We start from the raw sequence: 17,510 nt of genomic DNA on the forward strand, positions 1-17,510 counted from the left end.
TTACACATCTAAGGAATTTTACGTTTGAATTGATTCTTTTTTCCCCTCTTAGTGTTATTAATATCACTGTTTCTATATCTATATCTTTCAAGAAGGCAAGAAGTCGTTAAGATGGTATCAGTGATGCTTTCAGATTTTCAGCAGTGCTTGCCAACCAGCAGCAGCAACTGCTATTCTGGTCAGTCACATCAGCTTCCTTTCTTAATGGTCTGTTCCTCATTGCAGACTCATTGCAGCCTGTTAGAACTCATAGCTGTGATCATTGCAGTTTTCTGTGAGTTTGAGTTTTCTTTGAACTTCTTATTTAAACTGTATTTTTCTCTTTGAAAACTGAATATTTGACACGTAATTTCTCTCACTGGAAGTCTTGGATTGTTGCCAAACCCTGACTCTCATTTCTTAATTTCAGAAAGTAATCAATACCACCAACACTTTAATAGGGGTCCTTCTATTAAAGCCCCAAAGTCATTTAAGTATGAGAATCTCAGCTCTCACTTTAAAACAAAGTTCCAGGCAGTCATGATTGTGGAATAAGAGTGAAAACATGAATTTTAATGTCGTAAAAGCAAAGAGAACTTCCAGTTTATATATTTGTTTTAAATATATGATAATTTCTGCATTGTGGTAATTTTGAAATCCTTCTGTGTAGCTCCACAAATTTAATACTGATTTATTTAGCCTTTCAGTTTGAGCCTAGGCATAAAGCTATCCTAAACCGTGAATTTCTAAGGTATCCATGATCTCTGCTGAGTGCAAATAGTACAAAGGTGTTTAGATTCCAAACACACGTTCGAAAGTGCCAAGGAGAAAATGGTTTATTTACCATTAACCTGTCAGCTTGAAATTCAGCAAGTCAGCTACAGTACCAGCATGCTCAAGCATGCTAAGTATCTTCTTCTCCAGAAGCACTGTAATGAAATGCTTCTGACTGGTGTATTGAACTCAATGACTTGTGAAGAAGAAACTGTAGTTTGACTTTGTATGTAATCTCTCACAGGGCAGTGTTCTTACCCTTCCCAGTAGAAATAATTTCTCACTTCAATATTTTCTAGTTAATTTCAGTTACTGCTTTAGTTTGGAGGGTTTTTTCCCACTTTCAGTCATTCATACATAACTTCTGATTGCAGCATTTCCTTCACCAATTTTCATGTTTAGTTTCAAAATAAATACAGATGAAATTTGCTTAAAATATATTAGTTGTAAGGTTTTTTTAATAGGGAAATGAAATGTGGAAAAGGTATTAGAATTAAATATTCATTAATGAATATAATTTAATTCCTTGATAAAAGACTGCTTTTATAGAAATTATCTTAAAAATATTTTTGTGTTAAATGGCCTGGGTGACAAGACTATATTTGAAGAAGTAAATTTTAATTTAAATAATGAAGAGGCAGTAGATTTTACTGATTCTTTGTTTAAAATGTCCTTAATATTCATAAATACACTACACCTACAAAGAATAAGTAGTTAATCGTGGCTGTGATACAAGTTAACTTTGTTTAACTCACCAATATATTCCTTATGAAAATTATTATGGAAAGTAATTGTGAGAAAGTAGAACTATTTAGATGTCAATATATAAGATGCTGGGAAAAACTGACTTGTACTTTCACTGTCTCACAGGCTAAGGACAGTAGTACTATTCCTCCAAGTCCAATACTTATACCTCAAAGCAGAAATTACATCTGCAGTCCCCTCAAAGTTTGATGTAGGTGTTTGACCTGTATGTAGGCAGCTAAACTATGACTGTCTGCCAAGCTCATGCTCTGCAAAGAGCTTCTTGTAGGAAACCTGCTCTGTCACTGGCCAGGAGTGTGGGCTCCAGCACAGCTAGAAAAATGAATGCAGCCTTTCTGTGAATCTCCTGAAGGATCTCTTCTCTGCAATAGGTTTTTGTTGTGGTAAAGGCTTTTTTTTTTTTTTTCCCCACCATGGTCTGTGTGTCTTCTTCATTTCATTCCCTCCTCAATTTCTATCTCCCTTCTCCCAAATCTCCACTTAATTGTTCCAGGCTGATAGCCTCAGGTACTGTCTCCTACTGGATCTATGTACCCAGTCATCTGTATGAGTTGGAGGGCTAGCATATCAGCTGTCTGTACTGCTGTAGTTCTTCTCATTCATTCTCCTTGGGCCCGTGAGTTTTACATTGCTTTCTTAAGGCCAAACTTAAGCAGGAAGCCTGTGGAATAGTCGTACTGTCTGTATTCTCCCCTGGAAGGTAGGACACTCTCCTGCTTCAATTTTCTGCTGGGTATGAGATCCTAGACCTCAGGTTTCCTATTTTTCTGACAAGAACTCTGCTAGCCAAACTAGCCAAAGGAGAACTCAACTCTCTTCAGTTCTTAATCCTCAGAAGAGTGGATGGAGGTGCCTGCTGGGCAGTTGTGAACCAGAGGTCTGCTTAGACCTTTCCTTTTAGCATTAACATTTGCAGATAGGGATTCCTATTGACTAGCTGCACTACACAGATGAAAATCTGTTCTACCTAAAGACACCTGCTGCTCTTAATCAATTATTAGGGGGCATAATTATGTAGCCTGGGCAATCTTCCGGAAGCTTATTTCTTAGGCAGTGTGAATATGGTTCAAAAGCAGTTAGTTGAGAAAAAAAAATCTATGAGGAGGATTCATTCTTTGACAACATGATTTATTATTTTGCTTTTCTAAACCAAGAAAAAACTATGCAAACAGTCTAGTAACCCAGCAGAGATGGAACTATAAAAAGCAATTCAGTAATTACAAGGGAGAGCACCTATACAATGGACATAAGCTAGCTTGCTAGTAACCTTTATCAACTAGAATAAAGTGCACTGTTAAATTAATGACGGTTGTTCATGAGCTGTCAGATGAGTTTTCTCAGGAGTATCTAGTAGAACACACCAGGAATGAAGAAACAGAGGACTTTTGTCTAGTGCCTAATGAGGAATAATGAGAGAGAATGTAATCATCTAATTTCTAGCAAACAACCGCACTACTCTCACTAACAAGAGGAGATGTAGAAAATATCCCTAGAGAAAACATCTTTCCACTTACTGCTTTGCGTCAATAGCACCACCAACTTGCATGGGATTACTCACAATTTACTCCTACTTCCAGTTTAGGAAGGATATTCAGACCCGAAGAGAGTAGTATTTACTTACTTGTATATACTATTCTAAAAAATGAGAGGATGTACCCACCTGTTTTACTCTAATTTGATGCCATACGTTCTATGTCCCATTTAAAATTCAGAAGATTGTAAATAACCAGAAACCTGTCCGTTCCCATAGGCAAAGATTCTGCCTTCTGCTGCGTTCCAGTTAGTAACTGCTCAAATTTATTTCCCTAAACCCCACAGTCCTTCCTCATGTGCATTTCTGGACATGAAAAAGACCTTCTGCCTTTAGCAAAAGATGAGCATGCTATGGAAAATCAGAGTGATGGAATCCAGTTCTTCTGTCTGTGCTGGTTCTATACACCTCTTCTACAAGCTGAGTCTCAGAATAAAACTTATTCCCTAGTCATAAAACTCCACAACAGTTAGTTCTGAGTTTAAAAAAGTGGTCTGGGATTGTTTTGTGGTGGTTTGTTGTTTTTTGGTTTGGTTTGGTTTTGGTTTTTTTAATGAGTCATAAAAAGCCCTTTTCCTTTGTTAGAAAAAAAGCAATTTTTTACTCATATTTACTCAGGAGAACTAGATGTTTCTCGAGAAGTAATCCCAGATGTCCATATGTTCACACTAGCCTGTTTCTTTCCAATTTAAAAGTATTTCTAAGCATGTCTTGCAGACACGTGCAGTTGAGGTAGGTGGAAGTAGAGTGGTTCCTGAAAACGGGAGTGAATTATCAATAACATTTTAAGCGTTTACCCTGCAGGTTGTAAATGCATGTAGAAGAAATACATTAAGTGCTATTAGGTGTGACTACTTATGGATATAGAAGAGATGTTGCCCTTTCATGCATCTAAAATGAAGCAGAGGCTTCTGTTTATTAAATGGTTTTCAGCTACTTTCTGATGATAAAAATAAATATTCTTCAGGTTTAATTCATAGAGATATCACATAATCAGAATCTGCTTTGTCTTCCTACCTCACATATGTTCAAATTACCTTTTTTTCCACTTCAACAGAAAACCTCCTAGACAATATTTCATTTGAAACTGGGCTTCTTGAACTGAGAATTTTAAACCATTGTTTTCATTGACATTTTATTTCTGTGAGTAAAATGCATTTCAAATTAGCAAAGCTAGAGTGTTAGAAAACCAGTTTTAGTTCCTGGGATTCTGATACCGTCCTTTGTATTGTTGCTGTTACTAGTGAAAAAATTAAGAACAGCAGTACTCACCTGCTGTAGAGAGCTTTCCATTTTAAAAGCAACAGGAAATAATTAAAACCTAATTAATTGATTTTCCACAATAATTACTGTGTTCAACCTCATTATTATCCCCATTTTACAATGCACTGTGCATGCTTTCCCATTTTTTTTAAAAGGAACTGACCTGTGAGGCCAGTGCCATTTCTAGGGAAGAAGCAGATGAGGATCTGCACACCTGATGGTGGTGTTCATATCCTTCCCTTGCTGTAGGGCTGCACTTAGACACAGTTTTGAAGCTGAGTGTGGAAATCTGCACTTTCATGTTTGTGTTAGACAGATCTACCCATGTTTGAAGCAGAAAGACTTTTGTCTCCTTCATCATTTTCTGTTAAAGCTAATACTTTCGTTATTTATTCTAAGTACCATCTGTAAGGTTTGGTGTTGTATGTGAACTTATGTGATACGCAAAAGCTTAAGTCCTACACTTTACAGACTGACTTCACAGACCTGAGTACATCATACATGCTAGTCCTGAAGGCGTTTGAAAGTGAGTGTTCAAAGTGAAGAGATGGCCAGCTACAGCTTGGGTCACCTAATGATTTCTTACCATATTTCTTCACTATTTCTAGGATCCATAGAAATGGAAATAGTCAGTAAAACTACTAGTGTATAAACTTCTTTTGTCCTTCACTTTACTGGATCCCTGATTTGCAGTTATAATTTCTGAGTCCCTGTGTACTGTATGTTAGGAAGCTCCAATCCACGCTGGATGTCCACACTGGGACTTGAGATGTCTGTCTGCTCAGTCTGCTGCAAGGTGCATCAGCCATTCCCTTTCATGACATGGTGTTCCTTGACCTAAAAGGCATTGAAATCTGTAGCATTCTCTTTCAGAATCTGTGTCATAATTTGGATTTCTTTATTACTGTATGCTCTCTAAGTTCCCAAAGTTTCTACTACTATTCTTCTACTACTAATGAAGCAACCTTAATTTAACAGAGCTACTTTTGATAATGTCTGTATTGCATGAAAAAGTCTAACACAGACACTTACCTTCATAGACTTTCATGTGAATATGTGCCTTAAAGCTGTTATGTGGTAGTAAAATTAACTGTCATAATTAATTCATCTCATGAAATGACAGAATAACTGTCAACTATGTATTTAGAATAGTCTGAAAAGCATACCTGAGCCTCACCTAATAATGGAATTGCTGAGTCCTGCAGTGCTGGGTAGTCAGCTTAATCACAGATTTCTTGAATTGCTCTTTCTACAGATCTGTACCCCAGATTTGGTGGTGTTCCTGGCATGCTCCAGTCAAAGGCTGAAAGAAAGGTTACTGAAGCGTGCTGAACAGCAAGGAAGACCTGATGATAACCTGAAAGCCACTCAAAGACGACTAATGAATTTCAAGCAGAATGCTGTGCCATTGGTTAAATATTTCCAGGAAAAAGGGCTAATCATCACAGTAAGTCCTTTAGTATATACCTCTGAAACCTTAATTTTTGCTGTGGTTATACTTGGCTTCTTGGACCTTTTGCTTTAAGATAGGGGTGGTGAATCAAATAGTGGTTTAGATATAAACCATGGTTACTGACAGCAAACTTCCAGTTTTCTGAAAGAGCATTATCTTCAAAATGCAGTAAAAGAGGAAAATTCACATGCACACAGGTGACATGGTAGGCACCATGTAAATTCTTTGCTGCAAGCATGAAATGCTTTACCAACTAGTTGAAAACCCTTGGCTTAGAAATTACTCACTATGTCTAAACACAGAACACACCAGAAGCTGCATTCATAAATAAAGCCAGAAGCACTTTATGGAAGTAGGGCTAGCAAGTATTGCTGAAGTATTTCAGTATTTAATGATGACAAATTCAATAAGCAGTTGATAATGTTGAATTATTGACATGTTCTGAATTACTGACTGGCTGTAACAGTGCACAGAACATGGTACTACAACAGGCACCATGAGAGCATAGATGGCATTTTTTTTTTTTTTATTTTGGTAGTTTAAATAACCTGTGTAGTTCCCATTGGTACATTCTCCTCATGGCAAATATGACTAATTCTATGTGCTGGTCAGGTTCATGATGGGCCAAAGCATCCTTAATTGCAAAGTCATCTAATGATGCCTTAATAATGCACTTCAACATCCTTCTGAATTTCAAAACTATGAAATTGTTTTTCAGGTATTATGGAAATTACAACATTGTTTTCTCTAGAAAGTATCTGTTCTGTTTGAGGATTGTGTTTGGAAGGATGAGAGGACTGGAATTTTAGGAAGTCATTCTCCATTACTGAGGAAGTGTGTGTTTTATTACATTTCTATAGCCTTTACAAATGCCCCTCCTATAGAAAGCATACTTAGCTCTTCAGCGAAAATGTGCCTTTGTAGGTAAAGCATGTGTGGCATGTGGATTGAATTCCTTTTCTGGGATGATACAGGTAAAAAGGAAGATGTTTTTCCTGTTGAGGTTTCATCTTCTACTTTTTAGCTCTGTTTCTTGAGAATTATGAGGATAATTTAAATTGTAACATTCACCTTAGGTACCTCTTTGGATTTTGAAGAAAGGAGATGTTAGTGATGGGTATGGAAATGATAACATGGCATGTGAACATTATATTACTGTCTGCTACAGACCAAGTAAACAGCATATCCAGATAATACTGACTCTGCAACATGTCAAAAATGTCTTTAATATGAAAAAAATCTCTAAGATTTGAATTTACTCCTTAACTATATGGTATCTATGGTGTCTACACAAAGTGTGTTGTTATAATTCCACAGAGATCTAGAATCATTGAATAACAGAATAGTTAGGGTTAGAAAGGACCTTAAGATCATCAAGTTCTAACTCCCCTGCCATGGGCAGGGACACCTCACACTAAACCATGTCACCCAAGGCTCTGTCCACTCCGGCCTTGAACACTGCCATGGATGAAGCATTTACAACTTCCTTGGGCAACCCATTCCAGTGCCTCACCACCCTAACAGGAAAGAACTTCCTCCTTATATCTAATCTAAACTTCCCCTGTTTAAATTTGAACCTGTTGCCCCTTGTCCTATCACTACCATCCCTAATGAAGAGTCCCTCCCTAGGATCCTTACAGGCCCCCTTCAGATACTGGAAAGCTGCTATGAGGTCTCCACACAGCCTTCTCTTCTCCAGGCTGAGCAGCCCCAACTTTCTCAGCCTGTCTTCATACTGGAGGCGCTCCAGCTTCTGATCATCCTCATGGCCTCCTCTGGTCTTGTTCCAACAGTTCCATGTCCTTCTTATGTTGGGGACACCAGAACTGTACAAATTACTCCAGGTGAGGTCTCACAAGAGCAGAGTAGAGGGGCAGGATCACCTACTTTAAATTAGTGTAGAAGTGAAGGGAATGAGACTTTTGAAGGGAGATGTTGTTCACCTGTCATTAGAGTTGCTACAGTTCAGCTGCATTTCCCTTTCTGCAGAAGCAGGATGTGTTAGTAAGGCCAAGCCATGAGAGTTAGACACGAGTCATTTCGTGGCCAGTGGATAATAGGATCCCTTTCTGTAGCTGACAAAGAATGTATATGGCAGACCTCGTTTCCGTAGGATTGCATTGCATATGGAAGATACATCTTCCAGTTGCCTAAGGCAACTGGGGTGGTGGGGGATAAATGAGAAAAAGGAATAGCTGGGGAAGGAGTAATAAAAGGAGATTAGGTATGGATACTGCAGAGCAAGTAAGCAACTGAAACTTTCTATAGAAGGACATTTTTTAAAAACATGTGATCTCAAAACAGAGGAAACATGCTAAGTCCACACGGGAAACTACATACTACTAGAGCAAGTTGTAAATTTTAAAATAGCATTTAAAAAACCTGTTACATTATCACCATTTGTTCCTTTTCTTCGTGGTGGATTTATATATCGGCGTCATCTACAGAGTTTTGACATTCCTCTGACAGTGTAATTTCTTTTCATATGTTCATCTTGTTGGAAATTCATTTATACATTGAAGTATGTCTCTGCCAACTTCCTGTCCTATTCCTTTAAGCAAACATCAGTGGAGAGGTATTTTCTTACTCCAGATGGCTTTGATCCCCGTTGTCTTCTTCGCTGGTGAACTTGAGCTTTCTCCTGATTTTGATAATAGAAAAATCATACAATTTTTCATAGCCTTTTATCAATAGAAAAGGAAGGCATAGGATCCAAGAACCATTGCAGTCTTCATCACCACTTTCTCCCTGTGGAAGCGTTGTCTCTTCTACTTGCCTTTATTAGCATGTATATATGTAATACACATGGTATTAACACTAATGCATCATTTGATACACTTGTGCATATTATTTCCCTACAGAAAGAGGATGCAAGAAGGAAAATCACATTCATCCTGATGATTATAATTTTGAACTTGGAGAGCACTGAAATATTACATGGATGAGATCAGTGTGAGAACTAGAACAGCATAAAATAGAATTACACTAGACTAATTCCTAAAGGAGTGAATCCTTGCAGCAATGTCAGGCAAGGTCAGTGTTGACCAGGAGGAAAACAAGTTTTACGTTTTTCTTAAATCCTTACCTACACCTTGTCACTGGCATTCAGAGCTCTAAATCTCAAACATTTCTTCTACCAAGTGGCTTGATTCTACTCAGGGAAAAGAAACAGAACCATTTGTCTTATGGAGAGTTATAATTTTAGAACCACAACTCAAATTTTAAACATCTAGTTAAACATGTTGGTCTTCATCAATGAACAGACTAAGAGAGAAAGAAAAATGAACTGAAATATAACTAAGTATGATAAATGAAGAGATGTTTCATAAAATTGTAGTTTACTGTTAGACACTGTATGAGCAAGAAAATACACATGTAAATTCCCAAAGAATATTATCTTTCCTGGTCCAACAGTTATTCCATACTGGGTTTAACATAGTTTGGTTAAGTTAATAGGATTAAAAACCATGTTCTTCATTTCAGATTGTATTGATGAGGCTGCTTAGGTGTAATTCTTTCCCTTCATCTTTTTTTTTTCCCCACTTCATCTTTGGTAATTTTATATAATGCATATCTTGTACTTGGTTGCTGCTCTGTATGCCTTGTTTTCAGTCTGTGCATGATATCCCTGGTCTCAGAGTCTGATCCTGGTTTCTGTTTTCAAAAAAAACAAGTGATGGCCCCACCTATAGTACTTTTAAGAAATGGGGAGATATAACTGTCCTTTCTGAAAAACCCTATCTTTGGAATAGTGAAGTTGGAGTATCCAAGATTTTGGATTGTTGTTCAAATTGAACAGTGTAAACTTCATTAAAATGAAGAAAGAGAAGTAAATATCTGATATTTTTGTGAATACATGGTCTGTGTTTAACATTCTTTTTAGCAATCATCTTTCAATAGATCTAACAAATCAAAACCTGACTTTACTTAAGTCAAACTTTATTCCAAAAGGTATCAAGGCAATAATAATAGATATCACAATATTGGCTATAAATAGATGCATATGCTGGCAATTATTGTATCAGTAACTTAAAAAAAAATCTTAGAACCTTATATATTGTTTATCTAGACAATAACTACGCCACAAATTATGGGGGTGGGGGTGGGGTGGGGGGAAGATGTTAAATTATAAACAGGAGAAAATGTAAATGCCTAGATGATCTGCAAGTACTCTAATGTTTAGAAGAGGACTTCAGTTCTGAACACAGTTTAATCCATTCCAGTATCCTTCTTGCCATCTAGCAATTATTTAGATGAATATATTAGAATATTATTATATTTGGTCTCAGGTGCTGACATGGCAGTTGGTATGTATACACAGCCATGCCCAAGAAGCCAAGGCTATTGTTGAGGTGTGTCATGAGTGGAGAACTTTAAAATAAAAGGGTCTGTGTATACAAGCTTCTTGCTGTTCAATTAAAGATGCTTAGGTGGTTCATATCACACACCTATGAGAACTGTTGATAGGTACTCTCTTATTTTGGCTACAATACTCCTGGAGATACAGGATGGTATCATTGCACTTTCTAACACTGATTTAATATTTCTTTAATTAGATAATAATGAAAAAGTAAAGCAAAGAATGAAAAAACCTTAATCCCTATGCAACTAATGTGCTTTAATGCTTTTAATGTGGTTGCTGTCCTGAGACAGAGCTAGCATGCTCTGAAATAATGTGCTGTTAGTTACAAATAGTAAAAAGTTAATCCTTCTTTCTACCCCCACCCTGGTACCCCAGCCTAGATACGCTGTTTCGGGAGAAAATTGGTTTGTATTAGCTGAAGGTCTAGTCCAGCACATCCCTGTGGTCTGGTGAGGACTTGCTGTTAAAGAAGATTCCTATTAAAAGAATTCCTTAAGAATCAGCTGGAAAATTAACTGAAACTTGATTTATTATTTTGTTAATTTCAAGATACCTTTCTCTTTTGGGCATTATATTGATGTTTCATCATTGTTAGACTTGCTGCTTTGAACTACCTAGCCCTTAAGAACTGTAGGATAAAGCTCAAGGAAATCATATTCACTGACCTTTGAATAAATTACTGTGATGTAAAATTATTCTAACCAGGAAACTTTTTCATTTACATGCCATCAGATGTAATTTATCCTACTGCAGGGAAGTTTAGAGAGCACAACAATACAGCGTGGCAGACCATAATGAGCAAACTGTTGTAGCACTGGTATCATAATGTTTCTAACTCTAAATCATAAATAAATAAATAATCCCATAGAAAACAGCCTCTTCACCTAGAAAACATGCTGGGTTTTTTTTCCACTCACCTGACTTGGTTAAGTTATTCTCAGTTATAGGCACAAACTATACTCAGGAGAAAAAGGAATGAGCATTGAGAGGATATTAGATGGTGCCCACACACAGTGAAAAATACCACAGTTGTACTTTTTTACTGCTAATTCAATGCAAGAAAAAAATGATAACTACTTATTGTATAAAATAAGTCCATTGGTAGCAATCAGCCATTTTCAGTAAAGTAGAAAATTTGACCGTGCTTTGGTTATTGATATTCTGTCTGTATCGGAGGAAAAAGTTACCAGAGGTAAGGAAAGCAAGATAATATGCAGGATTTGTATCTCCAGCTAATCTGTGTTTCAGAAAGTAGTTATTTGCATCAAACCAAAACTAATTGTGGGAAGATGGTAGGATAGAGGAGAAGTTTGGTAGAAAGGAAATGGTAATTAAACTACTCTGCCTTGTTCAGATGGATTTAAAAACTCTTCTATTCCTACCCCAGTGATACACATCACACATCTTGCTGTTTTGAAAAGGGTCTAAATCTCTACTTTATTTGGATTCTAATCTGGTCTAGATATTGGTATAGTCAATGAAGAGGAGATCATTGCATTACAAAAACCTTTCAGTCACAGTTATTAAAGTTACTCTTGGAGAGCTTAGCTGTTCTGTGTAGAAATATGTTAGTCTAGGCAGAAAAAAGAATTCACAGAGCTCATCATTGTAGCAGTGGAAGTTCCTCTTACTGGAGACAGGATTAAGCCCAGTCTGCCTTATCTGTAATGATTTTATGTAAACATAATGCTTCAGTGTCAACCTTGATATATTAATAAGTCTGTGTATATTTAAGAAAAAAAGACTGCCTTTAGCAAGACTAAAATGCTAACATTATAAGGTGCCTCTGGACGTTATTAAAGCAGCCAGAGCAGGACAGCATCCTGTGCCATAAAATGCTGATTTCACTGATATCTTCATTGTCTCACTTTTCCTTTTAGGGAATTTACCATGCCCATGCAAAACATTAAAATACCATTCAGATTAGTCAGAGAAGTGAAGGGAACCCAGAAAGCAGCTGAAGCTGGAAATGGATTTTGAGCACAAATTTAGAAGTCAAATAGTTGCGGGTGAGAGAAATAGTTTATATAGCTGTCTGCCCTCATTAGCATCGAACAAGCCTAATGGCTGTCAACTGTCACAGAAAAATTCCCCATGGAACCGTGTTATATAAATTTTCTCTTGATTTGGTTAAAAAAAGGGGGTTTGCTATAGCATTGCACACTGACATGAACTTCGGCTACAGGCTGTGACTTACCAATACGCTGATGAAAATATCACTGATAATCTGTTTCTAAAGTTTCTGTGTTACCATATAACTGCCCAACTATAGGGTTGGGCTTTCTATTTATTTATTTATTTAGCTTTGAATGCTGATTCCAGAGGAATTCCAGTTGCTCACAGAATCATAGAATCATCTAGGTAAGAAAAGACCTTCAAGATCATGTCCAACCATTACACCAGGATTGCCTATACCACCACTAAACCATATCCCTGAGGAGAGTTCCTCTTTTAATTTTGAGCCTCCTGTCCATGTGAGAAATGTGGGTCCTGCAGCCTTTTCACCAACTCTCAAGGTCAATCCAGATCTTATCAATAGGAAATTGTTACACAGAGGCATGACCTGAACCTCCACCCTGCTTGCAAGTCCTGATGGCAACAGCTGCCTGGCGCCTCTCCCAAACCAGAATCCAGTTCCAAGAGTCATCTCCTTGGTGGAGAAACTTGCATCTGGCTTAGGAGAATACAGAATTACTAGCTTCTCTTGTTTTTATGGTAGTGGTACTTGCTCTCATCCAGGCAGTTTTGCATTAAACAGTCCTTAAAAAGAAAATTAAAAGAATCTCATACCCCCTTCCCTAAACTAACGCGCGCAATAGAGACTGCTAGCCACCACCTCCGCCGTGCTCTCTCACTCCCCTGCTGCAGGTTCAGGATCTCATATACATGGCATCCTGCATTGCATTGTGGCTGCAAATTGATACAAACTTGGAAAAAATTATTTCCCTCGGACCTGTTGTATGTACGCTCATTGTATGTGAGTGTAGCCTTTCTCCCAACAAGTCATAGATGTGGGTTTGAACTTGCTTTGCTATATAGAGGGTACAACTGAGATTTCCCATTCATTGGCGCAATGCTACCAATATATTTTCAAATGCCTCAGCTGTTATAAAAATACCGCAGTCGTGAGCACAGTCTTGCAGGAACATGTTAGCTTTTAAGATGACTGGTTCTTCAGGGTACTTCTGCTTTCTTGGGCATGACCAAGTGGGGGTGTGAAGAAGAACCCAGATAGCTTGTTTGATAGCTCTGTTACAGAAAACCTGGGATATAAGAAAGAACCTGTAACTGTTTTCTGTGGAGCTGCTGAGCTAGAGAAGGTCTGTGCAACATGGTTAGGTTTTACACTGTCTCAAAACTATTTGCTTTACCACTTTGTGAGATACTTTAAAGAACACATAAAAGGAGCTATGTAAATTAAATTTATGCGGAAATGTGTCTAAACAAACTGTAAATATATGCACATTTTATATGGGAAAGATAGATGAGTAATTTGTGTATATGTGGAAGCATGTGCACCATATACACTTTTCAATTCTAAAATATTTTTAGCCTCTAATTATATGATTTATGTTGAGAAGTGTACCAGAAATAGTAATGTCTGCCAGAGAACAACCAAGCTTGGAAACATGCCCTCTGTGTACATGGCAAGCAAGGAGAAAAACCTTGAGAGGGGAAATTCTTTGCTGAAGTGAATAGCATTGCTGCAACACTATATTATTTTCTAACTTTGGAGGAACAATGATTTAAATAAATGCCAGCTCTCTGAAATCTGCCCTGCCCCCTGTACACCCAGTAGCTTGAATGAATAAGTAGACTTTGAAAAAAAGAAATAAACTTTGACAAGTCTGGCTATAGAATTAGCCACCAGTGAGTCCAGAAAGAAAGAGGGAATACTGTTTCTGACAACCATACTGTCCCAGGTTTTATCCATTTATGGCACTCTGGTATGTGTTTAAAATTAACAGAGTTTTTTTTTACAGATCTGAAGCTAAAGCTAAGACAAGTAATTAAGCCAAGTTATCATGCAGAGAAATGAACTGTGGGAGATGTTTAAAGAAACATGCCCTACATATTCTTCAAGTTATTTTAAACAGTTCATCTTAAGGTAATTAAGCTGTGTCCTTTGAGTGAATATTAGCTTCCAGTTTCCTTTTTATAGTTAAAGTGAGGCTTAAAGAAGATCTATTTTTCTTATTTAGAGGAGGCTTATATTAGGAAACCTGCTTGGAAAAAATGCCACATCTCTGGAAAGTCCTTTTGTATTGAATCAGGAATACTTGGCATCCATAAGCAAACTTTCCTGTCATAAACTACACTTGATTTTGTGAACATCCAGCAGAAAAACTAAAGCTGCATTTCAACCATACTTTGCTGCAAATGTTAAAATGACACTTTCTTGCCTAAAGTGCCATTAGTGATTTCTAGCTCTGATTACCAGTGATGGATGTTCCCTATGAAAAGTTTGTAGTCAGTGCTTTTCCAACTACATGGTAAAGCCATTTTGCTGACCTTTGATAAAAAAGTTTGGATATCAACTTACGTAATTTCCTACATTAGTAGAATCAGGATGGTCTTATAGCTCTCACTCTCACAGTCCTATTAAAATGTTACTACACCAGTGGCTCATGCCCTACAATTCCAGTACTTAACATCCTAATTTTCTGAATCTTAGGTTAGTACCATTAGCTATTGTTAAATATTTTTATTTCCTTATGGACATAGCAACTGAATATTTGTTCTGATATCAACTCAACTTTGATTTAAATGAGTGAAATGAGACTGAGTAAACTGGCCTCTAGTCATGAGATCTAGTATCATCCTGTAATTATTTGAGCATTTGCTCCTGTTACTCCTTTCCTGTAGATATACTGCATGTAAGAGAGGAGCGACATAAGAGATTACACTTTTTAGTTTTAAGTGCATCATAAAGATAAATTTATTCACATTTGTGAACACCATGGATATTGTCTTGATGGAAGCTGTTTTAAGTGTCAAAATGGAGAGGAGATGCTCAGACTGTCAGCAGAAAGTGATGCAATTAAACTGCTGGATTTCTTCTGGCATTTTTCTCTAGCATTCTGGAGTCTTGTTTCAGCATTTAGGTGTAACAGGACAGGGTTATACACAGCTACACTCTTGGTGGAGAACTGAGAGAGCTGAAAAAGCTGCTCATCCGTTCTGACTCAGGGAATACACCACACTAGACAGTACTACAGTGAGAAAAACAGCGTCTCTTAATCTTCCTCTTTGCAGAATATCCTTTAGAATGTTTCTGATAGCTCTTTGGAGAATTTTTCTTTTTTTTTTTTTTTCTAATACAACCAAACAGAGCTTTGAAAAACTGTATGAAATATTTCAGATCTAGGAAACACCACAACTGTGTTAACTCAGCACTTCACTGAAGTAATAAATCCTTCTTCTAAAATTTACTGATACTTACGCATCAGGTAGCCACTAATACGGATATTTTGTTCTTATAACTGTGGTACACCATTTAGTGTTAGCACAAACATCTCTGCACAGCATTGTCTTGTACCATATAGACATAACCTAAAGTTCTTGGTAAAGACTCCCTTGTGAATCCTGCACAGTTTGTCTTTGCTATAACTAAGCATGTTTCCTTATTCTCTTGCACAGTTATTATCCTTTCTACTCCCAGGGTTAATATTTGTACCTTTCCATCTGATACAGGGCTGCAGTTTGTTTCATTAATGGCCACTGAACCTAACTATATGTTCACTTTGTTGTCACCATATCACATTCTGCAATCCAGTAATCTACTTCAAATGGGAAAAGAAGCCTCACAAGATGTGACTATAACACTGCAATCCCAATTATCATTGTAATTTTCCATGACAAAATAATTGTTGTCTCCATTCTCAATGATTAATCTCTTTTTATTCCAACCACATGGTCATTCATGCCAATCACAGTATAGCAGAGGACTTAATGTGTGAAATGTGGCATCTTTTCACTGTAATTTGATATGATTTATATACCTAGGATTGGTCAGACATATGTTAGCTCTTGATCCATTTTGTTAAAAGTATAATTGCTAACAGTACATCGTTTTTAGGCAAATCTTAACATTTTTTCATTATGTCCTTCACTGGATTCCTCCTGTCCTTAACTAGAATGTGAAATTGAAACTTCATATTCATGTTTTAAACACCAGTATTTTAAAATTCTCTGCTCTGTCTAGCAAGTCAAGTCTTGTCTTTTCTTACATTCTACCATCCATTGTCATTTGGTAATAATACGGGTTTTGTAATGCTGAGGTCATCACCCTCTCCTACCACTGCAAGATGCCATTAAAAAACATACTTTTCACTAGTTTCCTGCTGTGTCCTGCTTTCTGTGGTTTTTTGGTCTGCTCTACTGGAAAGAACAGACTTCTGTACAAATGCAGAGCCTTTACAAAAAGGGAACCTAGAATGTGGGCAACACCATTTTTAGTCAAGTTGCTTATTAAATTTATCATTCCTTAATACACTGAAAAAGAAATCCAGTAATCCTCTTAGTGTCTCCACCTTATGACAAGAATTTCACTACATAGATTCTAAATAATACAGATACACATAAATCCAACGCAGCTTGTTTCTGTTTCTTTTACAAGAACATTATCTCTGCTGTCCTTCAGGGTAGGGTATGTCATCTCAGTCTGCTGTAATGGCCATTAAAGGTTTTGTGCGTCCTTTGTGCTTTCTTCTCTAACCTTGTTCATGGGGCGTAAGACACAAATGAGCTCAATTCCAGTGCCGTGAACAGAGGCTTTTCTTCATTTTTGCAGTATCTCTTGGACTTTAGAAAGAGGGTCAGGTGCCATGTGGTTTCTGAAATGATTTTGGGTGTAAGAATTATTCATTATATTCTTAAACTATAGCCAGGAGACCATTTGGAAAAATCACTAAATTTAGTAGGGCGAGTGTAATACAGAATAAGTTAAGCATACCTGGATATACTGTCATAAGTTAGGTTAGGACTTGGTAACAGAAGCCATGCCTTGGAAAGAGACTAAGGGCGTACTAACACCCTTAGCTTAACAACCAGTTATGTTAGAGAGAACTTTACATAGAGTTTATTTAATAGCTTCTTGTGAAGGTGCGCAACATTTGTTATAAACCCATTCTAATAACATACCTTGAAAATAGGAATTATTCTTTAAGTTAAAGGTCATGGTTGCTCTTTTTACTTTAAGCAGAGTTCAAAAAAATTGCAGAATTCCCTTTTCCCCTGAGCTGCACAAGAACAGTGAACTTTGCTGATTTAAAAAAAAAAGATAAAAAGTGCTCTGAAAAAAGATTTAGTTCAAAATGGCTGATATTTGAGGTCTAAAATGAGACCTAACTCCAACCTCTTTCAAATATATGATTTGCTTA

At 37.0% G+C, this 17,510-nt stretch overlaps 1 protein-coding gene across 2 annotated transcripts in view; it reads left to right on the forward strand.

The window, feature by feature from the left end:
- The window catches only part of AK5 (adenylate kinase 5), a 95,582-nt gene that overhangs the window by 20,140 nt on the left and 57,932 nt on the right, over positions 1-17,510 (forward strand). For both annotated transcript variants that reach the window (XM_065673620.1, XM_065673618.1), the window contains exon 6: positions 5,568-5,759. In XM_065673620.1, coding sequence (XP_065529692.1) covers positions 5,568-5,759 — 192 coding nt within the window. The remainder of the gene's footprint in view (positions 1-5,567; positions 5,760-17,510) is intronic.

Source organism: Lathamus discolor, chromosome 3, assembly GCF_037157495.1.
Source record: "Lathamus discolor isolate bLatDis1 chromosome 3, bLatDis1.hap1, whole genome shotgun sequence".
Lineage (NCBI taxonomy): Eukaryota > Metazoa > Chordata > Aves > Psittaciformes > Psittacidae > Lathamus > Lathamus discolor.